We start from the raw sequence: 27,673 nt of genomic DNA, 5'->3' as shown, positions 1-27,673 counted from the left end.
AATAAAATTAATAAATTAAGTTAATCTTTACATAATTCTGACATCCTGCTGTTATATCGTGTGCCAGTCATATGTAGATACCTTTATTAGGCTACAATGATCAGGGTGTGCAGAAACTGAAGCAGAGGACCAGCAGTTTATGAGAGCAGTCATTATGTATTACAACCTTCCCGGTGCTGTGAAGAGCAGGATTAGAGCCTGAAATGCGTGAAGTACTCATCCTACTTTAAGCATGTTCATAAACATAAAGCCCTCTTTAGAAAAACAAATTCTGCATTCCCCAATATACATCAAACTCACAGAGAATACAAACACAGAGCTCTATGTGAACCTGTGATAATTAAATAGCAAAACAACATTCTTCCCACTTTATGTACATCTTGAACATGTTTGAACATCACTTTTACTTAAACAGCCACTGACAAGCATGAGGTCTGACACCTTTAGGTCACTAGTATTAAAAGTCTATGCTTATAGCACAAGGGTGCCCAACCCTGTTCCTGGAGATCTACCTTCCTGCAGAGTTTAGTTCCAGCCCTGATCAAACACACCTGTCTGGTCTGTAATTATCAAGTGCTCCTTCAGATCCTAATTAGTTGGTTCAGGTGTGTTTGATCAGGGTTGGAGCTGAACTCTGCAGGAAGGTAGATCTCCTCGATCATGTCAATCACAAGTGCAGTATGGAGTACCTCAAGGATCAGTACTAGGGCCATTACTTTTTACGCTTTATATGTTACCCTTGGGAGATATCATCAGGAAACATGGTGTTAGCTTTCACTTATGCTGATGATACTCTGCTCTATATTTCTAAGTAGTCCGGCGAAACACCAATTTGAAGAACTAACGGAATGCATAGCTGATATTAAAAATTGGATGACGAGTAACTTCTTACTGCTAAATTATTGGACCTAAAACCTCTGCATGTAATAACTTAAAACACTGTCTAATACTCAATGGCTGCTGCGTCAGTTCTTCAGGTGTGCTATTCAATAGCAATCTTTCCTTCGAAAGCCACATTTCTAGCATTCGCAAAACTGCATTTTTTCATCTCAAAAATATATAGAAATTACGACCTATGCTCTCAATGTCAAATGCAGAAACATTAATTCATGCGTTCATGACCTCAAGGGTAGATTATTGTAATGCTTTATTGGGTGGTTGTTCTGCACGCTTAATAAATAAACTCCAGCTGGTCCAAAATGCAGCAGCTAGAGTTCTTACTAGAACCAGAAAGTATGAGCATATTAGCCCGGTTCTGTCAACACTGCATTGGCTCCCTATTAAACATCGGAAAATCTTGCTAATTACTTATAAAGCCCTCAATGGTTCAGTTCCTCAGTACTTGAGCGAGCTCTTATCATATTATAGTCCCTCACATCCGCTGCGTTCTCAAAACTCTGGGCATTTGATAATACCTAGAATATCAAAATCAACTGCGGGCGGCAGATCATTTTCTTATTTAGCGCCCAAACTCTGGAACAATTTAGATTAAAGACCATTACTTTAACCTGGCCTACACTTAACACATTTCTATAATCTAAATCCGTTAAAGGATTGTTAGGCTGCATTAATTAGGTCAACCGGAACCGGGAACACTTCCCATAACACCTGATGTTTTGTTCTTATTCCGAGATCACCGTAGCCACCAGATCCAGTCTGTGTCCAGATCAGATGGTCACTGCAGTCCCCCGGATCCAGTCCGTACCCAGCCCAGATAGTGGATCAGCACCTAGAGATGACCTCTAATTTCAGCATCAAACATTCAAATAGATGAGCTATTAAAGAACTCCTCACCTAGACGGCCGTTGGTGCAAGACCACAGGAACCAGATGAGTCCTTTGCAAATCTGACTTTGCTGCAACATGGAACTTTTGCACTATTGACACTACTGTCCTATTTAATACTGTAAAGTTGCTTTGACACAACAAGTGCTGTATAAATAAAGGTGATTGATTGATTGATCTCTAGGAACAGGGTTGAGCACCCCTGTTTTAGCAATACTACAAAAGTCAAGAGTATCAGTTGTACATTTGCAACAGTAGTAAAAAGCTCATTCTGGATTAGTACCATCTGTATAGTGCTTTTTTTTAGCTGCCAAGGCATTGGTTATGATAAAAGTAATGCAGTTACCTGGCCACCCGATAATGGTCCTAACATGCTCCTACACATACTTGGTGAATCTGCAAACATCTACATCATCAATGCTTTTCTTTCTGAACACGCTGCATAGTGTTTTGCATAACGTAAATGCAGTCCATGTCTTCTGAATTTACAGTGGTGGCTCCTGAGACTCTTACTCTGCACAACTGGAGTCGGTGTTGGTGTTGTTGGCCCAGGGATGAGATAATACAGCTCTGGATGATTCTGTGGATTCGACTGGATCCTCATAAACCGGTGGTTCGCTCTCAGACTGAGCTGCAGGAGTCTCTGGAGGGTAAGGAGGAGGTGGGAGATCAAACCATGAGGGTCGACTGTAAAAAAAATAAAAATAAATAAAGGGTAAGCTTTAAAATATTAGATATATGATTATGGTTCTATCTCTATCAGTCTTCATTAGTTTACGGTCTTCTTTGACAGTTAAAGAAAGTCAATTGTTAAAAAATATATATTTCGGTTTTATATTGGCCATTTGCCATAGGATGGCAAATGGCCAATATAAGCTATTGGCATTGGCTAATAAAAACAAACATACCAAAAAAAAAAAGTTTGACTACTAGTCTTAGCATTTGTATTTGTAAGCATACCCAACATCCAGTACAGCCTGTGAGTATGATGGTGGCAAGTCTATTGCAGTTCTAGGATATTGTGAAAGAGAGAGCAACTGGAGACTATGGACTGAGCTGAAAGCCTCTGATGAGGACGGACACTGGGGTGAAAGGTCGTGCCCTCCACGATGGGCATGTCCTCTGTCGAGTATGACGAGCCGGGAGAGCAAGAGTGGCCGATGACAAGTGCCTCTGTAGACCCCTTCAGGCAGCAAGACACTTCGTTTCCTCTGATGGTGCAGGACGAGGGCCAGCAATGCCACTACCAGGACAAAGATGATGGCACTGCCGATAACCGCATACGTGATACTGGGGTAATAGTGTAGCCGATAGTCCAGTGTCACAAAGTCTTGTCCAGGGGATTCTGGGTAGAGGAACAGGAAATAAGTTTAGGTTATTTAGGAAAATTCCTGACACTGATGTAACAGATCACTGTTTTTTTTTTTTCTGTTTTTTTTTTTCTGGAAACGTTAAAAATACGTTTTAATATCAATGTGGAATAAGATCTGGCATCATTTTAATTAGAATTCATTTTTTAAATCTCAAAATAGCTGACTTATTCATTCACAGGATATGAATTCTTGATATCAAGAATCAGGTTCCGACTAGTAAAAACTATCATTTTTGACTGTAATTGTATTTTCATTAGTTAAATGTCACCATAGGCTGCCATTCAATTTCAATTGCTGATATCAAGAATTGATTACTTACTAGTTGAAATTCGAATTTCAAATATCGGAAATACAATTCTTACTAGTAAAAACCTGATATAAGTAATTGTGTGGTTACTAGTGCAAATATATATTCTTTATGTCAACAATTGAATTGCTACTAGTAAAAATATTCATTTTTGATATCAAATAATTTGATTGTCACTAGTGACAATGTTAATTTCTGATATCAGTAATGTAATTGTTACTAGTAAGAAAACAATTTTAGTGATCTGAAATTATACTGATGTAATGATATCAGACATTAGATAGAACGCTGAACTCCTGAGGACCGAGAAGGTTGTTTCTCCTTAGAACAACTTAGGTTAGCTCTTGGCTCGCCACAAAATATGAAGACCAAACATCAATGAGTAATGCTGAGCACTGACCCATGCATTCATATATACACCTTTAATATACCACATTGTATCACACACAGCACTCATTAAGTATATACAGTTCTGTAAATTGATATTTACAATTACATTTATTGTCACATCCTACTTTACAAAAATGTCTGTGGCATCCAGTCTTTCATTCCTTACATGCATTTAATTCAAAACAACAATAAAATTCTTCATGCTCACTGAACCACTATTCCACAATTGGGACCCAATGAATCTTAACATTGTCATCCTGGAATACACACACACACACACACACACACACACACACACACACACACACACACACACACACACACACACACACACACACACACACACACACACACGTTGGGTTTACATGTTTTATGGGGACATTCCATAGACGTAATGGTTTTTATACTGTACAAACCGTACTTTCTATCGCCCTACACCTACCCTACACCTAAACCTAGCCCTCACAGGAGATTGTGCACACTTTTACTTCCTCAAAAAAACTCATTGTGCATGATTTATAAGCCTGTTTCCTCATGGGGACCTGAGAAATGTCCCCACAAGGTCAAAATCTACTGGTATTACTATCCTTGTGGGGACATTTGGTCCCCACAACGTGATGAATACCAGGTACACACACACACACACACACACACACACACACACACACACACACACACACACACACACACACACACACACGTGATGCAACCTTGGGAAACCCGTAGGACGTTTTCAGGGATTTTGAAAAATAGGTCTAAAGTCACTTTTTTGTCAAAATTAGGTTTTTATCTAATTATTTTTCTATTACATCTTGTCTAGCATATCTGAAAATATTTTAGCAAAATTCACTTGTTTGGTGCAGAAAAATAGTGATTTATTGCAGCAAGCAGAAATGACTGTGTCTCTTATGTTAAGAATGCGCTGCCGAGGTGCTTTCTCTGAACACCACAAAAAACCGTTGACCTATCAAAATAAACCACGTAACATATTTAATAAAGGTGAATCAATGCACATGCCCCACCAGTCCTGTGTAAACTACGGCACACGTCTGAATAGGTCTAATGGGGTCTGAAGTAATCTGATGGGGTCTTTAGGGGCTTACAGTTCTCATTATCAGAAAGACTGTCCACACACTTTTAACTATAAAACCAATTTAAACAAACCTTTGAGTGAAGTCATCTTAAAGTTTACTTTAAAAATATACATTCAATCAGGTGTGTGCACATGTTTGGGAAGTGTATGTCTGTACCTGCTGTTGTGAGGCAGTTCTCTTCGTCACTGTTATCTTGACAGTTGTCCTGTCCATTGCAGAGAAAACTGCGATCTACGCACCGCCCATTGCCACAATGAAACCGTGCGGATGAACACACCAGAGGGTTAGCAGCTGTGGAGTGGGATGAGAGATTAACACATCAACAGTATTATTACTGTTATTGTATCATAGAACTCTCTCTCTCTCTCTCGTTTTACTACTATAATAAACAAAATAAAAATTATATTTGCATTTATTGATTTAATTTGACAAATAAAAAGTGCTACAATTTTACAACATATAAAAATGCTATAATTTAAGGTTAAGGTTAAATTTCAGAAACTTCCCTGTCTCAAATTTTTGATTTTGTTAATATTTTTTCTGAAAAAAAAACAAACAAACAAAAAAACCCAAACAAACAAACATAAATAGTTATGAAAGCCAAAATAAAAAAAAAGCGATCCACTCTTTGTAGAAGGGGTTAAAAGATTTGGAGCCAAATTACAGGGGAGTGAGAATGACAGCATCTTTTATTTATTTATTTTTTACACAGAAATGTGTAGGTCTATTAATACAATCTTTTGCCTTTAGCAATCTTAGTTCCCCCTCACGTTCAACGTTACGTCAAGAGACGTATTTGGAGATCGCATCACCTCTGAGCTAAAGACAAAAGTTTAATGAAAACTGGCAAGTGGAATTTGCATGCCTAGCCACTCCCCCATACATACAGGTATATAAATATAAATGCATTTTAATGTAGAATATATGCTACATAAATTTATGAAATGTAGAACATATAAAAACATAGTCGTGGCTCATCTGCTAGTGGGTGCCCCCCCACGCATAAAAGTGAAACTCCACTTATGGCTCCAAGAATAAATTGTTAATCTTTACACATTATCAGTGGTCAAAAACCAAATGTGGGTGACTTTGCATACAGCTAATTGTCTGAGGAACTAATAATGTTGAAACTAGAAGTGTATCATGACCACCAGCTAAAACCAGCCTGGACAGGCTGGGAGGACCAGCTAAAACCAACTACTTCCAGCTTAAACCAGCTAAGACCAGCCAACCAGCCTAGGCTGGTTTCAACAGTTTTTTTCAGCAGGGACGCCTGGTTTGGTAAAGCGATCAGCTCCTTAGAGTATACCATTATAAACTTGGTCAGGTGCAAGCAATCAACATCCAGATTAAACACCAACTACCAAGCTACCAGGAGGCCAAAGGCAGCTTTGAAAAACTTGCAAGGCTATATGGCTGAGTCTGGTCAGTCTGTGCATGTGACAACTATCTCCCAAGCTTTACACATAGCTGGCCTATATGGGAGGGTGGCATGAAAGAAGCCTTTCTCGTTTGTGCTATAGAAAAATAAGTTTAGAAGAATCTGATACCTTCTGGCAAAAATTTACCTTTTTGGACTGAACTTCAAGCACTATGGCGAAAAGCAAACAGCACACCACCCAAAACACACCATAACTACTGTGAAGCATGGTGGTAGCAGCATAATGTTGTGGGGGTGTTTCTCTTCAGCTGGGACTGGGCGACTGGCCAGGAATGAAGGTAAAATGGATGCTGCCAAGTACAACCAAATTCTTGAGGAACACCTGCTCTGGCTCCTCTGTGACTCCGCAAACTGCATTATATCGACGATTGGTTGATATTAGCTTCATCAGAGCAGGCAGCAGTTCAACATCGAGATGTTGTTCTCGGCCACATGAAAGAGCTGGGTTTGCGACTGAACGCCAAGAAAAGCGTGCTTTCTCCATCTCAGAGAACCACCTATGTTGACATGGTGTGGGATTCCTTGACGATGCAGGCACGTCTGTCTCCAGCTTGTATTGAGTCGATCTTCGCTGCAGTCAAGAGAGTCAAACCAGGCAGGTCACTCACTGTCAAACAGTTTCCGAAACTGTTGGGTCTGATGGCAGCTGCATCCAACGTAATACCTTTTGGCCTGCTGTACATGAGACCCCTGCAGGACCAAAGGGTTTTTCCCGAGGGGAAACCCACTTCACATGATCATGGTCGCGCAGTGATGTTTCATGCCTCAGACATGTGGAGAAAACCTTGGCTCCTGTCTCTGGGCCCGGCGTTGAGAGCTCCTTTTTGCCATGTAACGCTAACGACGGACGCGTCCCTCACCGTTGGGGGTCTGTGGAGAGATCGCCATCTCATGTGGCATATCAACTGCCTGGAGATGCTGGCCGTGTTTCTAGCACTGAAACACCTTCTCCCAGACCTAAGATCACCACGTGTTGGTGCACACCGAAAACACAGCGGTGATCGACCACCAGGGACGTCTGCGTTCATGCCCTCTTTACAGGCTGGTGCACCAGATCCTGGTGTGGACCCAGGGGAAATTCCTCTCACTGAGAGCAGTTCACATCCCTGGGTGCTTTAATACGGGAGCAGACATTCTGTCAAGGCAGGATTTGCTGCAGGGTTGACCCACTCCACCTTGAAGGTATACATGGCGGCCATAGCTGCCTTCCACACCCCTCTTGGTGGTCAGTCGCTGGGAACAAACCCTCTTGTTACACGTTTCCTCCATGGTGCACTGAGGCCGAGGCCCACGGTACGATCTCGCGTCCCCACGTAGGACCTGGCCATGGTCTTAGAGGCTATTTGTAAACCTCCCTTTAAGCCCCTCGAAGAGGTTTCTGACAGGATGTTGACGCTATGTCTTCCTCTATACGACAACACCCTTGTAGCACAGTTGTACTTTAGTTCACTTGACCGTAATATTGTAGTTATGACAAGGTGTGCCCCCATATCTGCCTCATCGTTTGTTTCGGGTGACAGCTGTTTAACTGTGCATTTCACTCACAACAGTAGCAATGAAAGTATGAAAGTCCTTCATGTGAAAAGTCTAAAGTGGCATGTATTAGAACAAACTGTTGCCTTGGCTGCACATCGGATACTCACTGCAGTTGTCTTCATCGCTGCCATCAGGACAGTCTCTGAAACCATTACACTGGAAGCGACCAATGATGCAGTGGACCCCATTAGCACAGGCAAAGAATGTGGGTGCACATTTTGCCTTCACCTTCACTGTGAGGAGGAAAGAGAGGGAGAATAAAAATTGAAAGAATAAAATTTAGATACTTTTCAAACACTTTCCTTATCAATGTATCAAAATAAGGACATGCATTACAAGATAACACAGTTTCAAAAGAGAATCTGATAACACTGCTATGCTATGTTTTCTGTTTTCCTCTGGCTTGCTTAGTAAACACTAAGCCGTTCGGAAGGGCTCATCCCTATGCCCTCTGGAGTGAGACCTTCGAAGGGTTAAAGGGTGTAGGGGACCAAACAACTGTTTCTTGAAGTGCCCTTCTGCATCACCATCCCATGCCTATAAATCTATATCTATACATGTCAATTTGTAAATTCCTGCTTCAGTAAACAGTAACCTGTATATTATGTTCGTATCTACCTGCAATTTATATTATAGTTAATAGCAACCTGTATATTGTGTTCATCTATTTGTACATTCTAATTGTAGTTAATTGTCATTTGTAAATTATGCTCACAGTACTTCATCTGTAAATATTATCCATAGTTCTCCCTGTACATATTCCCTATAAGTGCACTTATAACTTATACCTTTATCCTGCACTTGCTGCTTATTGCACTCCTGGTTAGACCTAAACTGCATTTCGTTGCCTTGTACTTGTACATGTGTAATGACAATAAAGTTGAATCTAATCTAATCTAATCTATACGAAGGTGCCGTCATCATGCAAAGAATCCTTTGAAGTGGTTAGTTTTGAGCACTTTGGTTTGGAACGACACTTCAATATGGCGGCCATGAATGTTTCCAATCTGAAGTGCCCTTCAGAGGGCGATATATCTCGTTTGGAACGCACTGTTAATTTCCAATTTCCGTTTACTGTTGTCCTTTCGCATTATCGACACACTATTTTCCTATTTAATACTGTAAAGCTGCATTGACACAATCTGTATTGTTAAAAGCACTATATAAATGAAGGTGACTTGACTGGCTGTATTTTTGACCGTTACCGCCCGTTCCTGCAATGTTGATTCTGTACCCGCAAACATTCTAATATTGCATAAAATATGCAGGGTATTGAAATCTCTTTTGAATGAGCACTCACTGTCCATGTTCACGATCACATGCACTCTATCCCTGTTAAACAAAAAAACAGCATATGCTTTGGTTTGAGCTTGTTTAAGCTGGTCCTTAGTTGGTCATTAACTGGTCTAAATTGGTCATGTGGCAGTTCTAAGCAACTAGCTCTTGCTCAGGACCAGCTTAAACCAGCTCAAAACACATACGTTTTTTAACTGACTCTGCTTATTTAGGACAAGGCATACTGTACATTGGGGTGCCCAATGCTGGTCCTGGAGATCCGCCTTAGTTCAGTTCTAACCCTGCTCCAACACACCTGTGTTCCTGAAGATCTCAATTAGTGGGTTCGGTGTATTTGTAACTTTGCTGGTAGGTAGATCTCCCTAATTGCTGTACATTAACATATTGACAAGACGAGACCTATAGCACCACCTTGCACCAAACCAATGCTGATACCATGATATGATATCTTTGCAGTTCCATACTGGGACAACAGGTCAGGTAAAATGAGGAGACTGGGTCTAAATGCAACTTAAACTTTTTAATAAGCAAAAACAGCTGTTAGTCAATATAATTTGATCTGCATAGTATTGTTAAGCAGCCCTTAAATGTCGATTATGGATAAAATAGACCTTTTTTTTTTGCTGCTTAATGCATTTGGGACGTTGTGTTTTCCCCAGTGCATAACGGACATGTTAGGACACAGTTAAATTCTTTATCTGTAAATGTTTGAAAGTCATGCTAGAATATCAATTTAGCTGTCAGGAGTGGGTGAGGCTTATGCAAGTAAACAAGCGCTGCTGTGTGCATGTGCACTAAACAGACTGATATAAAGTCAGAGAGAAAGGCTGCACAGCTAGAAACTGCTGATCAACTGAATGAGCAAGTAGCAACGATGCTAAAACGTTTTTATACATTTCAAAAAAGTCATCAAATCTTGGGCACAATACATTAAATATAGTCAGTTGTAGCCTATATTTTTATTTTTTCTATTTATTTAAGTTGCATGTTCTGTATACATTTATTTTTGGATGATAATAAAGTCAAATAATCGTGTTTGAGAAAGTCAGTGGTAATATCAATGCAAGATGGTGATTTACCTTTTCTACATAAAATTTAAAGATTTTTAAAAACTTTTTCAAACTTAACCTACAAAATGATAAATAAAAAATGTGCATCATTGTGTTTTTGCTTTTTTCTGTTTTTATTCAATTTATGAAGGTGATGTGAACCGCATCATTATATATTGTATGGTAATTACACAATAATACAGTATTTATTACTAAAATAGACTAACTAAAATACGCATGGCTTGTTGTTAGAGTTCCTCTAACATTGACCAATAGGAATGCATTAATATTACCACTTACTTTGTCACAAACAAAATGAAAGTACACAGAAAATGCAACTTTAAATAAATAAATTGTGCACTGAGGAAAACAAATGCATTAAACAGCACGAAAATATCGCCGTTTGCCATGGTGGATCGATTTGATCTATGATCGACTTTAAGGGCTGCTTAAGAATAAGTGTGCACATCAAATTATCTTGACTCATTGAACCTGGATCACATTAGTGAAATTGTGTGAACTTAAATTGTCATTTATGGAACCGCTTTAGCCCCATTTGTCAGGTTTTGGACTTTAATCCCTGCTTTTCTTAGTGTCTTTTATGAAGCAGGCCCCAGGTGAGCAACTTTAGTTAGTTTTTGTTGATAATACAGAAAGATGCTATAGAAGTTAAAAGTTATCGATATCTCACAAATCCATATGACAATTGACAAAGTCCATCCAATTTACATTTATTCAACAATTTTTGACTCACCCAAGTGAAATGTGACCAAAACTCAGAGTTTGCGTTCCACTGCATTCTGGTGCCCAATTGTGAAAAAAAAATTGTGGTAACCGTGTTCCAATTGTGTAATATTAATTCTGCTACATCATTTACTTCTTATAGTGAATGCCAAAATTCATTACAATTAAATTCTAAGCTACTTGTTGCCAAAGCTGATATAAAGATTCAAATTGGTCCAGCTCTGTATGGACCCTACTGTGCAGGGAAGGTAAGACTTACGGCAACCCTTCTCGTCACTGTTGTCAAAGCAGTCTGGAAAACCGTCACACTGCCAACCTCCAGGAATACATTCACCATCGCTGCACATAAAATTTCCTGGAATGTTGCACTCTGTTGTAAAGTTATTTCCAGGTAGAAGCTGGCAATCTGAGGAAAAGAGACACATGTATTTACAAACAATCTACTAAAGATCATTTAACTGGTGACAGGATTCTAGAAACAACACTCAAAAAACTTTAAGCAGTTTATTCTCTTAATTAGTAAAATCCATTATACACTGACCAAAATTATAAACGCAACACTTTTGTTTTTGTCCCCAGTTTTTAATAAGCTAAACTCAAAGATCTAAGACTTTTTCTATGTACACAAAAGGCCTATATCTGTCAAATATTGTTGACAAATCTGTCTAAATCTGTGTAAGTGAGCACTTCTCCTTGGCCGAAATAATCCATCCACAATCAAGAGGCATCTGCCCTGTACAGTGAAAACCAGGATTCAAGTCAGTTACAACGACGAACTGCAGTGAGGTCGAGACACCAATGATAAAGACGAGCATGCAGATGAGCTTCCCTGAGACGGTTTCTGACAGTTTGGTTATGCAAACCGATTGTTGCAGCAGATGTCCGGGTGGCTGGTCTCAGACGATCCTGGATGTGGAGGTCCTGGGCTGGTGTGGTTACACGTGGTCTGCAGTTGTGAGGCCGGTTGGACGTACTGCCAAATTCTCTGAAACGCCTTTGGAGATGGCTTATGGTAGAGAAATGAACATTCAGTTGACGGGCAACAGCTCTGGTGGACATTTCTGCAGTCAGTATGCCAACTGCACATTCTCTCAAAACTTGTGTCATCTGTGGCAGTGTGCTGTGTGATAAAACTGCACATTTTAGAGTGCAATAATCTTGCTGTCTAATCAGCATCTGGATATGCCACACCTGTGAGGTGGATGGATTATCTCGGCAAAGGAGAAGTGCTCACTAACACAGATTTAGACAGATTTGTCAACAATATTTGACAGAAATAGGCCTTTTGTGTACATAGAAAAAGTCTTAGATCTTTGAGTTCAGCTCATGAAAAATGGGCGCAAAAAATTCGAACCGCCCCGTTCTCCTCCCACGGTTCGGTACGCACCAGGACCGCGATTCAACTTGAAACTGACAACCCATCTGTAATATGTTTTAAATAACAACATGTAAAACAAACAGGGTTTGGCTAATGCATGTTTCTGTTGATGGATGCGCATTCTGGCTTCCCAATACGTTACAACAAAAGCGATTAAATAAAAACGTGGAATGCACTGTTAGCGTGGAGCAGGGGAGATCTGAACAGCACACATCGCTATCTGGATTTAAACTAAACTCATTTAAGCTTTTCCCATTTCAACATTTAAGAGCCATAAGAGCAAACTCGCGCACGCAGTGAGAAGATCTGTGTGTGCGCTCACCCGAAACGCACAAACCCGTGCCTTAGAACGCGTGCAAATATTAAGCTCTTTTATTGTGTTTGAATGGACAAATTCACGCAAAAGCATTGTCAAAATTTCCATCTTGGCAAGTATCCTAGCAGACATAGCTGGATAAACGTTAAGTATCAGTGCATTCTCTTAAATTGACAGCAATTTCTTAACATTTACCAAACAGCAGCAACAAGGAAATCACTTACTGCTCTTGATTGAATAGCTTTTGTAACTTTAATTTAAAAAAATTATACTGCAATGCTTTTTACATTTGATCATTTTATTCAGTTTCTGTTAGGGATGCACCGAAATGAAATTCTTGGCCGAAGCCGAACGCGGTGTTTCGCATTTTTTCCATTTATCTTGGCAATTTTTTCACCATTACAATAATTAAATAGTAAAAATTTCCTTTTAATATTTTGCATTGCTTTTCAGAGAAATAAATCAAATAACAAAAATACAATTTCAAAATATTTATTTAACACTGAACTAGTTTTTAATATTAATATTTTTACTAGAAATTAATATTAAAGTTTCAAAGAATAAATCAATTACATTTATTTAAACAATTATCAATCAAATATTATATTACTTAAATAACACATACATATATTTTACTGCCTTTGTTTAAATTGTTTACATTTTTATAACACATTATCTTGTGGATCCATCAGTTCACATTTACAACTCTATGCGTTTCTCTTCCAGCAGGAGGCGCTGTCAGAATAATATTACACAAAGCAGCGCAGCAAATGACTTTGAAACGTGCAGCGCTCATATTTATTCAATGGATAGCCTTTTGAAGTTTCATCGCAATTCTTGTCTTTCAGTCCTCACATTTAAGACCACCTGAAATCATAATTAAGACTTTCTTAACCCCTAATAACACTGCAGTCATCAATGAAAATTAAGAGCTTTATTTAAGTCTTTCAAAAAACAAACCTTTCACAAAATACGTTTCTTTTTATTCCCACCATGTGCAGGGCACAAGAAAAATATTAGGGGACTAAATTAATATCAGCATATGAAGTATAATCGTCTCTCATTGTCTCTGAGAGAATGCCCCTCAGATGCTGAAAGCACTGTCAGTTTTCACTTTCACTTTAATATATTGCGCAGTTTTCACGTTGCTTGTGTGATATCCATTGGCTCACCTCCATGGTTTAAAACATAAATATTTATAAAAATACAGTATATAGAAAGGACAAATCTTTAAAATATTGTGAGGTAACACCAACGTAAAGCCATTGTTTCTCACTCACTGAAAGCTACATCTGTCTCGATCTCTGCTCTCATCACTGGCTGCCTGCCCGACTGCAGACACACCCCCTCTTGAAATTTCGGCATTACATGTTTTGCAAATTGCTTTCCATGGGTCTTTCTCGGATATACTGATATACGTCCACACCGCAGAAGTGTTGCTTCAGACGAGCACGTGCAGGCTGCGGTTTCTGTTTGCGTCAACATACTGTTTCGGCCGAGTTGTTTCGGTGATAAAAGTCTTTCGGCCGAAAACCGAAAATGCCCTTTTGGGCCAACGTTTTCGGTGGCCGAATATTCGGTGCATCCCTAGTTTCTGTACCTAAAAACTAATGTTACCTAAAAAAAACCCCGAAAAATCTGTTTATTTGTGTATTTACTCTATTGTATTTATTTGTGCTGTTGCTTGTAGTTAGATAGATTATTCTTATTTCTTTACTTTGTAATTTTTTCCCTCAACATAGCACATACTGAACCGTACCGAAACCGTGACTCTAAAACCGTGATACAAACAGAACCGTGAGTAAGTTGAACCGTTGCACCCCTAGTTGACAGACAGGTAGAAAAGTCAATGAAAACTGTCTTGAATGAGCGTTTTGATTGGACGAACCTTTCTTGTTCCTACGCCTTCCACAGAATATATAAATACATATTAATACATTTAGATCGCTTAACTTAATGATTGTTATCGGAATGTGAAGAGACTTCAACCAGCATAACAAAAAATGTTTTTAAAGACAATCGCCTACTCCACCTTTAATATTTTCACAAGTCATGGAGCCAGCATTTGTCAACTGTATTGTAACCATGCAGCCATTAGCCACAGTATCGCTTCACATAGTGCGCTATAGATCCCCTGAGGAACAATTCCACCTATTGTCTACTAAAGGAGAGGAAGAATAGTATAAACTTGTTAAATCATCAGCTACAAAAAGAGGTGCTTCTGGCTATCGGCACCAAACTGTGAAAACCAGACAAGTCCTCTGCACAATCTGTCTTTGTTGCAGCCTGGAATTAAACTGCGGGTTTCATCTGGACAGAGGACAATGATGGGTTTTTGGTTCTTTCTACGCATTTTTTTCCTGTTTAATACTGTACAGCCTCTTTGACACAATCTGTATTGAAAAAAGCGCTATATAAATAACGGCAAAAAAGTAGCAGGCATAATAACAATAAGTAAGGAATAATTGACTTCGGGCCGTAGAATTCTTAGAAAATAATGCACACCCGAGGTGGTGATGCGGTCACGACGCGAAGCGGAGTCAATTATTCCGCTTATACTACAGTTACCACACCTCAAGACATCGATCAAATGATATATTTCAAGACATTCGTCCCGTTTTTATCCTTAAAACGCTATTGTGAGTAGGATTAATTTCTTACGCAGCTCATTCAACAGCTTCGTTGCTAGTTCCAAAACGTCATTTTAGACCTAGTAACGACGCTTGGGCTGTTGATAGCAAAATAATGCCGTTAATAATGAAGTTTAGACAGACCGACAGACAAGCAGACAGACGGAAAGAGTGAGGGAGAGAAACTAAGTGTATGACTTTACCTCTCTCACGTCTGTGTCTCTCAAGCAGAGGTGTCAAGTAACGAAGTACAAATACTTCGTTACCTTACTTAAGTAGAAATTTTGAGTATCTATACTTTACTGGAGTAATTATTTTTCAGACGACTTTTTACTTCTACTCCTTACATTTTCACGCAATTATCTGTACTTTCTACTCCTTACATTTTAAAAATAGACTCGTTACTCCTATTTCTTTTCGGCTAGTTTTCATTCATGTCATCGTTCAAAAAAAAAACTATCCAGATAAATTGCGCCATCCACATAGAGTGAATTTGGTTGTGGTTGGATGAGAAGTATAAACATATACCATTCCGACACCCTATTGGTTTGTACACGATCCATCACACCTGCACGTGACATGACACAAATCACGTCACACTCCTGGCCATCGGGGAGAACCGGGACATTCCCGGTGGCCCGATCGCCGAAGAGAGGCAGACCTCCCGCACATTATGCGCAGGGGTGATAGCGTTCCGGCACCACGCCGGATTTCCGGCGTACTGTGGCTGCGGGGAAAAAAAAAAAATCAGGTTCGCGGATATTGATCTGTCATTTCTCTGAGATGTGCAGGTCAGAGAGTAGCTTGACGCTCAACGACTCAAACAAGTCACATTCTAGCCGATGAGCCAATCAGAAGTAGGGAAGGGGCGGGCCTTGTGTCTTTGTCAAATAGATTGATACAGGTTAAGGCAATGCTCCATGCGCGAAGGTGTTTTTAGCTCCCATACTGTACAATTGTCTCCTACTGGCAACTCAAACCGTAATTCATGGATATGTTTATGAAGCCAGGGGAAGACATTAAGGATTTCGATAAAGGCATATTTACAGGGTTCGCAAAATCGCTAGCCCGACGTCCCGGAGCTATTGGGTTTTCCAGTCGGGCTACCAACATTATTTGACCGGCTGCCCGACGGCTATCCTGAAGTAGAGGGCTCATGGGGTCCTTAAAACTCAATTTAGTTGTATCAAATTTAAGGCCATAAAAAGTGGTAAATATTTTAAATAGTAAAAGAAGAGGATTAATTATTTTAAGAGGTCTTACAGTTGGGGACGGAAAGACGAGAATCGCGATAGAGCTGGATTAAACTTTAAGAGGCAATGATTTCATTGAATAAATATGCTCACTGCACTTTCAAAGTCAAAACGCGGCACTGTTGTCTTTATATGAATGTATCTGAAGGGAAGCGACTGTCCTCAGAAACGTGTCGTTGGCATTTTCATTTCAGGACGGATAAAACAGCGTTAATGCTGCTTTGCTTTCAGCCATTCTTAGGGAAACCGTAATATTTCAGCGCTCCTAAAGCGCCCCCTCGTGACATAGAATTAATTTGCACGTCCAAATTTTTAGCTGTTTTTGGTCAGATTATTGCAAATCTCGACCAATGTTTTTTATGCAAACACAGAGTTGTAAATGTGAAAGAAGTTAATGTGCTTTCTAAAAATCTAAACAATTAGGACATTGTTTTAAATAAATGTTATGCATTATATACTTGATTTATTCATTTTAATGGGATAAAGGCTGAAATGCCAATCTATAAGCTTTTTTTGTAAAAAAAAAAAAACCTTTATCTGACTGAACTGAACCAACAAGTTATGTGTTAAAAGTGCGTCGCATACATAGTACCTCCACCCCACTCACCTCGGGGGGCAAGGGAAAAAAAAGTTCAGGCTCAGGAATTTTTTCCACTATCAGGCCTGTATGCGCTATTTTAAATGACATTCGAAACTGCAAATAGTCCAAAAGTGTGACGTGGCGGAATCAGTCACCCGCACAGCGCGATGCAAAGTGATAAATAGCGCAAGTTCAAGTTGCTTGACGCATTTAGATTTAACACAGAATTGTGTTTGGCAGTTGTGTGATATGAGAACATTAAAGGTTCTGTAGGTTCTGCTGGGCTGCTGAAAACAGCTGCATGAGGAGGTAAAGTGATAAACGTCAATACATAATTACTGTCATTTTTTTATTAAAAATTTCATAGTTTATTATTATGAATTATTAAAAAAAACAACCATTGTAAATTTATTCTTGTGACGACATCTTACTAATACTAGTCAGTTAATATCTGGATTTTAAGCAATAATTTCTTTCTTTTTAAATATTAAGTTGTAATTCATTTTAATTGGAGTAAAATGTTAATTCAGTAAGAGCCTGATTAAAGATAAATATCAGTGCCTTATATAAATGAGGTGTTTACTATACATATTAAAGTTCTTAAAGGGACAGTTCACCCAAAAATAAAAATTTTCATTATTTACTCAACATCATGTAATTTCAATCCTGTATGAACTTCTTTCTTCTGTGGAACATAAAGGAAGATACTTTGAGAAATTCAAAAATTGTGTCTATAGAGTAGAAATCAAGGGTAAACAGTAAGTAATTTTTACAGAATTTCTTAGCAATAAAAGTCCTGCATTCTAGCTCAAAATCAATGCTTTACTGCATGCATTTTTATATGACAAAAATGCATTATTAATTTTATAAATTATTAATAAAAGTCGCATTTGAATTCAGTATCTAACATTATTTGATTCTGTCCTGTTTTATTCATTCATTTATTTACTTTAAATAAAGGCCCTGCACTCCAGCAAGGATATAGCCAGTGTTCGGGTCATTACTCAAAAAAGATGATTTCTTACAAGTTATTATTTCTCGACTACTTGCTTATTTATCAAACGGGTGCTTTCTCTTCATCCTCTGCAAATGAAGCTATAGTAGGTAGTTTGATAGAAAGACGTTTGAATAAATAATAGTTTGCGATTGACAACGCGATTGACAATGTTGCGATAACAATACTTATAGGCAGCAACTAATCATCATATCTTCCGCTCCATGAAACACGTTAATGCTCAGTAGTACACATTTATGGTTCTTTAATGCAGCCTATTTGCATTGTAATAAAATGCGTTTATTTTCAATGGGCAAATATGCAGCTAAAACAGGTAGCCTAGTGCATTCCAAATTTTTCAACATTAACATTTTAATATAACATAGTCACTATGGCCTTTAGAAATGTTTTTTGGGGAGGTGGGGTAGTGCACAATAGGCCCCTGTGGCGCGGCCTAAGCTTTGGTCCTTAATGGCATTTTTTTTCCCTTACATTACTTTTACTTTTTTACTTTAAGTAGTTTTGAAACCAGTACTTTTATACTTTTACTTGAGTAAAAAGCTTGAGTTGATACTTCAACTTCTACAAAAGTCTTTTTAAATCTTAGTATCTATACTTCTACTTGAGTAATGAATGTGAATACTTTTGACACCACTGCTCTCAAGGGTGACTGGCAGCATCGTCTCTACTAACAGTTAAACTTTAAGTTCATTTTCTTCAAGACCACGCCGTTGTTACCTCGCGCGTGAGAGCTGTCATGTCGTTTTTAAGTTGTTAATCGTCAGAGCAGCGCTAACAACATTAGCGCGAATGCTAACGCCAGTGCAAACTGTAACGTTATGTGTGTGCGTCTGTGAGGTGAGTGAGAGAGGGCGAGAGAAAAAGAGTTTGTGCTTTCCGTACATAATAAAATGTAATATATTGTGGAAAAAACATGGAAATAATCTGTCGTTTTTATCCTGAAGTTTACTGTATTTATTAGTTTGGCCAGTGTCATTGTGGGTTTTAGTTATTTTGCTGTTTTGGGCTGTAAGGACCTTTGAAATAACTGAAATCGTATGGCGAAGTGATATAGACATGCACTGCGGGCTAAAGCTGCCTGGAACTACGTTCGCCGTGCGTTTCCCTGAATATAATGCACACCTCTAGAACGTTCGTCAGCCAATCAGATTCAAGCATTCAACAGCCCTGTAGTATAATAATAAATATTATTATTAATTAGTGGTGGGCCGTTATCGGCGTTAACGTGCTGCGTTAACGTGAGACTCTTATCGGGCGATAAAAAAATATCGCCATTAATCTATTCTCAAAGTTGGGTTGGGAGCTGGGTCTAAACTACGTAAGCTATGATGACTTTCACCTTGATATTTTAGCGCGGATGACGTATACCTAGTCGAATTGCACTGTAGGGGGCGAGAACGCGTCTTCAACTTCTGTGAAATTACCACATCAAATGAGACGTGCTGACATTGATGCAGTTATGAAGCCGCTTCAGGGCAGGTGCGTGCGTTGCTAGACCCTTTTTACTGTGCTCCAGTAAAATCTCAAGTTTGAGTTATAATTTACTTTGATAATCCCGAAATAAAGACATTAAACTATATGCAACAACTGAATTGACGCTTCTAAAAGCAACGCAGTTTAATGGAAGACTATGCACGCAGATAAGCTATCCATGCCCGTGCGCGTCTGTGTATTTAACTGCAACGCGCATGTCGTGCAGCCTTTTGCGCAGAAATACTTGGTTACACAAGTTTGTATAGGTAATTATGTTGTAAATGCAATTGTCAAGCAGTTTGTGATGCATTTTGGAAACAGGAGATGAGCGCCTGGTCTAATGCGCCACCTGGCCCGTTCTCAAAGACTTACTTTTAGTCATTATTTGGGTAACACACATATTCTGAAAATGCCTTCAGTAGAATTCAAATTAGCCATTTTAATCTAGATTAATCTAGATTTAAAAAAAATAATCTATGCCCACCCCTATTATTAATATTAGAGATGCACCGAATATTCGGCCGAAGACTTTTATCACCGAAACAACTCGGCCGAAACAGTATGTTGACGCAAACAGAAACCGCAGCCTTCATGTGCTTGTCTGAAGCAACACTTCTGCGGTGTGGATGTATCTGAGAAAGACCCACGGATAGCGATTTGCAAAACTTGTAATGCCGAAATTTCAAGAGGGGATGTGTCTGCAGTCGTGTGTGCAGTGATGAGAGCAGAGACAGAGACAGATGTAGCTTTCAGTGAGTGAAAAACTATGGCTTTACCTCACAAAATTTTAAAGATATGTCTTTTCTACAAACTGTATTTTTATGAATATTTATGTTTTAAACCATGGAGGTGAGCCAATGGATATCGTACAAGCAAAGTGAAAACTGCGAAATATGTTAAAGTGAAAGTAAAACTGACAGTGCTTTCAGCATCTGAGGGGCATTCTCTCAGAGACAATGAGAGACGATTATACTTCATATGCTGATATTAATTTAGTCCCCTAATATTTTTCTTGTGCCCCGAACATGGTGGGAAAGAAATAAAAAGAAAGGTTTGTTTTTGAAAGTCGGTTCTTGAAATAAAGCTCTTAATTTTCATTGATGACTGCAGTGTTATTAGGGGTTAAGAAAGTCTTAATTAAGATTTCAGGTGGTCTTAAATGTGGGACTGAAAGACAAGAATTGCGATGAAACGAAAGGCTATCCATTGAATAAATATGAGCACTGCACGTTTCAAAGTCATTTGCTGCGCTGCTTTGTGTAATATTCTGACAGCGCCTCCTGCTGGAAGAGAAACACATAGAGTTGTAAATGTGAACTGATGGATCCACAAGATAATGTGTTATAAAAATTTAAACAATGAAACAATTTAAACAAAGGCAGTAAAATATTTGTATGTGTTATTTAAGTAATATAATAATTGATTGATAATAATTGTTTAAATTAATATAACTGATTTATTCTTTGAAACTTTAATATTAATGTATGCCATTGCAATGCCTTGATTTTAGTAAAATTAGTACACAGTCATAGCCATAAATGCAATGGTACTAATAATTGGCATAATTCTTTCGGTGTTTCGGTTTCGGCCAAGAATTTTCATTTCGGTGCATCCCTAACTAATATTAATATTACTAACTCCATTTGTTGTCTGTGCCAGTGTCACTTTGTATAGAAACTGCACACATACACATTCTTCTGTGCCGCTGTTTTTACAAATTGGCTTTTTGAACTTTGAAAACTGTTTTCAAAACTTTGTGCTTTTAGGTCCCCAGAACAAAATTAGGGCTGTGCAATTAATCGAAATTCAGATTTGATTTCAGCTTCAAATGATCATGAAAATGCAGTAATCGAGATGAAACGATTATTGCACTCCATTCTGCTCCCCTTTCACATGCAAATCAGTAAAATCGTGTAACGTGACTTTCATAAAAAAGGACGTGCTTGATTTATTAATGTTTCTTTGATGTTGTGTTTTAAGAAAACTTGTTGTGTGTTTGCGCTCAGAGACGGAGCAGATCACCCACATGTAAAGTTATCTTTTAGCTCAAGGTGCGCCTAAACGCTCAAATACACAAAAATATTTCCAAATGAGGCGTTTGGTGATTATTGATGTAAACCCTTATCAGTTCTGTCTTAAATGATCATGAACAGTTGAGAATGTGAATCTGTGTGTAACAGTATATTGGATCCGTGCGGCTCTTAAAGCGCCAACAAATAATATTCCTTCTGCCGTCTCTGTGCTTAATATTAAGATAAAAATCACTCACTGCTCTTGAATAACTTTCGTAGTTTTAATAAGAATAATCAGTCAATTTCTGTAGTAGGCTGTTAGACTACTTTAGACTTGCATAAAAGTATTTTTTTGTTGTTGTTCAAAAAAAGCTCAGTTTTTTTTTTTTCAATTGTATCTTTTTTCTGTTTTATTGCCATCTTTAAATTAATCACTTATATAAAGTTTTGGACCCAGTCATAATCGTGTTAAATAACCGTGAAATTCAGGGAAATTATTTTTACAGATTAAACAAAAACCACAGGGTGGATTTGTATCATTATAGGGTAGATGTCAGGGATGGAAATTAACTTTTTTTTTTTTAAGTTTATTTAATCTCAAGTCTCAATAAAATACTGACATTTTCACTGAATTTTTCTATCATGATACAAAGCTATCTTCACAACTACACAACTAACAGCCTAGATATTTTATGTAGCCTAATTTGTGCGCATTGGGGAGTCGCTCTCTAAACGCAGGGTATTAAAGTTGCTTTTGAATGCGCGTGCGTGTTTTACTTTTGGTTTCGTTTTTACTATAGCGCCAAACTCTCGGCGGCGTAGAGCGTGCATTCTAAAATACAAGAGATTACTTAACAAGACCATTTGGGTGGACACCAACGGGATTTTGAAAAGCGTGTCCCCAGTGGAAATTACACCCCTGTGTGAGTGGAACTCCTCGCCGAGGTATCATCTGATGTGAATGAATGCCGCGTCGTACAGTATATTGAGAAAGACGCGCCATGAATTGCATCTGACAGAATGTGCGCTGTAGCACGAAATACAATATATTTCTTCAAAAGCAGATTGTAAAGATATTTTAACAGACCTCTTAACACCTGTGATGTATCGCCACATTTTTTTGAAGGTGTGTCTCCGCTAAAAGTGTCCGCCGTCTTCTTCTTCTTCGTGTATTTTAACGGCAGTTCGCAACCAACGTTAAGGTGCATTACCGCCTCACGCCGTCCGGTTGAAGTATGTTATTTTTATTTACCCTGGGTGAAGCGAGTTTACCCGCCACAACACAAAATCACCCGCATTTGGCTGGTGGCGGGTGCTAATTTCCATCCCTGGTAGATGTGTACGCACATTGCCAACACACATTTATGTTCAAACTTCAAACAACATGTGAAAATAAACTTTGCATCCGATGACCCCTTTAAGTGGTGAATTAAAAAAAAAAAAAGTTTATAAAAATTAAAATTAAAAAAATTAACAAATATCAGACATCAAACATTTTGAACATTCTGAAGTTTTTTTTTTTGAAGGTTTTTTATGTTTTCTGTATGCTTGTGTTGCTTACAGTTAAAGTCTCTCTCTGATTTTATTAATTGGCAATATTTTAAAGATATTAATATTTTTGGTATTTTGAATGATCTGTTATTGGTGTTGTGCCATCCTGGCCAGAGTTTTAACTCCTATTCACTGGGAATGAAGTAAAAAAAGTATAATTTAATCGATGCAGAGACATATAGAGCAAGGAATACCCCCATCTTCCCACACTCTGAATATTTCGTAGGCTATCATAATGTGATGTGTAAACGTTACTTGCTGTTTTTTACTTGGAAAAGCAGCTATAGATTTTTCTAGCATTCAAATAACAATGGATCAACTTCAAATGATAGAAGGATTGGAGATGAATTTCATTTAAACATAGGGTAGGAAATGTGCATATTCTTTAAATGGACACCTGCCACTGTGTTTTCTTGAGTGTGCCGATGGGGGGCGAGTGGGGGATCAGTCCTAGCACTTAGCATACCCCATTAAAAACATCACGCTCGTCACTGGTTCTTAGCTGAAAATGTTGTTTGTGCAAATGGTGTAACAATCATGTAAATGCCTTCTTAGTGTGTCTGAAAGCTTTGCCACTTCCTGCTAATCAATCAATGAATATCACTGGATACTGTGTTTCGAATGCACATAAAAACTGTGTAAAGGTCATGAATGCTAGATGTAAAAGGTGAGTTTTGCCATTAAAGTGCAGGTCAAATGAAAGCATGAACTTGTGCTATAGATCAGAGAAGAGACCAGTAAGTCAGGCAGCTCTGAAATCGTTTGCAAGGCAGGGCTTTCCAACTGCCATGAACACACAGCCGCTTTAAAGGGGTCCTATAATGCTCTATTACAAAGTCTTTATTTAGTTTTAGGGGTGCACTAGAACATGCTCTCATGCTTGGTGGTTCGAAAAACGCATTATTTTTCACATTATTTACATTGTTACAATAGCTTTCTCCCTAGGCTGGCACAAATGGCTCGATTAGTTCCAGGGTTTGATAAAGGCCTGCCTTCCGAAAAACCAAATGTGTTGTGATTGGCCAACCGCTTATGACGAGTTCAGACTGCACGATTTTCAAATGACTATCTGGGGTGGCATTCGGTCGCTGCTGTGTTCACAGGGGGTTTCACACTCTATGACTATACAATAGGAAGAATCACCGACAACTTTGTCCCGGTCCGCAAACTACGTCTCACAACCAAACACAAGCGAGAAGTGACATAGAAACAACGCGAGGTCACGCGTGCAAGACCGGAGTTCTCACGTGAGACTGGGATTATTATTAAAAATAATAAGCCGCAAGAAGCTTGCCATACAAATTGCATGTGACTGACAACTTCCTCCAGCTAAACATCTCCAAAACAGAAGGCCTCCTCATTGGAACCCCACATCAACTCCGATCCTCCCCCCTGACGGTTTACTCATTTGCTGGCCATGACATCCCTCTCACATCCTCTAACAAACCTGGGGGTTCGATTTGATCCCCACTTATCATTTAACACTCACATCCAACACATCTGTAAGACTGCATTCTTTCACCTCCGGAACATCTCCAAACTCCGCCCCTCCCTCTCCCTCTCCGATGCAGAGAGGCTGGTTCATGCCTTTGTCTCCTCCAGGCTCGACTACTGTAATGCGCTCCTCATGGGATCCCTGGCAAAAGCCTGCAGAGGCTGCAGTGCATTCAGAACTGTGCTGCCAGGGTCCTGATGAGGGTGCGCAAATCGGAACACATCACACCCATCCTTTATAAGCTTCACTGGCTCCCTGTCAGGTTCAGGATCGAGTATAAGATCTGCCTCCTGACCTATCACTGTGTCTACGGCAGTGCACCGGTGTACCTCAAGGAGCTCATCAATATCCACAATCCAACCCGACATCTCCGCTCCTCTGACAGGCACCAACTCCAGGTCCCCAAAATAAAACTCCGCACCATGGGAGATAGGGCCTTCCAGGCGGCTGCGCCTCGACTGTGGAACGCCCTCCTTAACCACCTGAGGGCGCCACAGTCTATTGATGTTTTTAAAAGTAATTTAAAGACTCATTTATTTTGTATTGCTTTTCTTTAATGTCTCGGTGTAATTTTTATTGTTTTGAATGTTTTGTGTTTTTAATCTGTTATGCCTGTAGCACTTTGAGACGTGTTTTCATGTGTAAAGTGCAATACAAATAAAATTTATTATTATTATTATTATTATTATTATTATGTGCGCTCATTTGTTGTGGTACAGCTCAGATGAGACGTCACACAGACACAGGTGCTCCTGCCAAATTTCCACTAATTTTTCTTCTATTTCTTGGGTCCAAATAGACCGAAAAGAAGCCCTTTTCTGAACCGAAACCAGGCTTGTTGATATTGTGGTCTATACCTTCGTAACTCCTCCCCCAACTTCCCGCTGGCCTGAATGTTGCTGTCTCATTGGCTGTAGGTAATCACTGATGTCATTTTCAGTCAGAACACATTTCACACGTCATAATTTTGAATCGCCGACAGGTCCAGATATTTAGCATGTCAAATATCTCACGGGTGTCGGCGACTGGTCTGCGGTTCTCTCAGATGGCGTCTTTGATAGTTCACACTGTGTGATTGTCACTCGCGTGAACGAGCACCGATTTGCCTGTGATTTCGGGCATTTGCCTGCGATTTCTCAAAACCTGTCGGCGAGACAAAATCGGGGCTAAAATCGTGCAGTCTGCCATTCTAAAGCTTGGGAGTGCAGTTTGCAGACACTTTAGTCCATGCTTGCGTTTATACCAGCCACTCTACGGCTCGCTGAAGGGTCCCAGAAGCGGCTGTCCATGCTACATCACTAAAGTTAGGCGAATCCCGCACCTCGTCCCTCCCCACCCGCCAACGATCTGAATTTCTGTAGGCGGGATTTATTTAAATTATATTCTAAAGGGCCGCGTTGTGACATCATAGCATCGGGAAAACAAACGCTGTAGTCCAAAGGAGCCGTTCATTGTAGTTCTTAAAAAAGTGATTTAAAAAAAAAAAACTAAATATCTCCCTTTGGAGTGTTCTTTGTAACTTTGTAGACGTTTTTATGCCCAAACACACACACCACACACTGACTAAAATTCAAAAAGTGAAAAAGCATAATAGGACCCCTTTAATAAGAAAAGAATACAATGTAATCAAGCACATGCTATGTTGCCAAAAACATTTATCTGGATCTGCTAGACCACTAAAAGCAGTACACTGCAATTAAAACAATTCTAATTTATGTTGCTTAATCAATTTAGGCACATTCATAAAAAGGCTAGATTGTTGGGAATGTTTGTAACATGTTTGAGCCCCAAACTGTCAAAATCCAAAATATTTTCCTCTTACAACAATAACTCTCTGATGCAAAAAATTATATTTCTTACTTAGATTTTTTGTCTTGTTTCCAGCCAAAATATCTCAAACTTCTTAAATTAAAAAGGATTTTCTAGACAAGTAAAATTGACTGTCTTGTTTTTAGAAAAAAAACAAAAAAAAAACAAGTCAAAATTAAGTGTGTTTTTGCTTAGAACAAGCAAAATAATCTGCCAATGTGGTAAGAAAAATAATCTTACTTCAAATAGAAAACATATTTTTTCTTACCCCATTGGCAGATTATTTAGCTTGTTTCAAGCAAAAATGCACTTAATTTTGACTTGTTGTTTTCTGAAAACAAGACAATCATTTTTAATTCTCCAGAAAATCTTATTTTGGCTGGAAACAAGACTAAGAAAATCTAAGTGAGAAAAGCATTTTTGCAGTGCTGATGCAATAATTATTTCAAACACAGCAGTTTGTCTGAACATTAAATGGTTGTTGTTTAGGTGACCTTCAGCAGACACAGATACTCCATTATGTGATTGACACACTATAGGTCTCATTAGTAATATTTAGAAAATGATTCCTGATCGAATACAGTTAGAATCCGTCCCTAAACGACAAAAGTCAATAGAGTGATCCACGATGCAATGATTTGACAGGCTTCAAACAAAATGCTAAAACTATTTATTAATAAATGTGTCAGCTGCACAGGCTCATACTCTGAGCATGTTGACGTCCACCCAGTCCATCACAAACTCCATTTGCTTCAAAGTAACTCGTTTAAAGGGGAAGAAAGAAAGTCTCCAGGAGGGGCGCCTGCTCGGTAATGCCGGTGTGCGTTCACTAACCCGTTACTTCAGGTTACAAAAGTTCTGCTTCTACATGAGTGCGTTTGTAGGAAAAGGCAACAGCTGAGCTCTCGTCAAACACTACAGCAACTGCTGCACTAATGGCGCTAAAGAAGTAGCTGAAGAAAAACAATGGATGAAGGCGTAGCAACTCACCGACCGAGTCAGTGCGCGTTCCCGAACCCAGCAGAAAGTACCAAACCCACATCGTGCCCCGATCAGCGCGATCAGGGCAACAACAGCTCGGTTAAAATCTAAAGCTCCACGTAACGCTTCTGTGTCCAAAGCCGTTAGCGCATTCTTCCTCCACGTA

At 39.0% G+C, this 27,673-nt stretch overlaps 1 protein-coding gene across 1 annotated transcript; it reads right to left on the bottom strand.

The window, feature by feature from the left end:
* Positions 1-354: 354 nt before the first annotated feature.
* On the bottom strand, positions 355-27,673 carry ldlrad3 (low density lipoprotein receptor class A domain containing 3). Its single transcript, XM_073831817.1, has 6 exons — positions 27,517-27,673; positions 11,274-11,420; positions 8,033-8,158; positions 5,105-5,239; positions 2,745-3,129; positions 355-2,471 (listed from the first exon to the last, which is right to left on the bottom strand). Exons 1-6 carry the CDS (start codon positions 27,566-27,568, stop codon positions 2,294-2,296), a joined length of 1,023 nt encoding a protein of 340 aa, XP_073687918.1. The 5' UTR covers positions 27,569-27,673; the 3' UTR covers positions 355-2,293.

Source organism: Garra rufa, chromosome 25, assembly GCF_049309525.1.
Source record: "Garra rufa chromosome 25, GarRuf1.0, whole genome shotgun sequence".
In the NCBI taxonomy this organism is placed as follows: Eukaryota; Metazoa; Chordata; class Actinopteri; order Cypriniformes; family Cyprinidae; genus Garra; species Garra rufa.
This window is presented reverse-complemented; position numbering and strand designations above follow the sequence as displayed.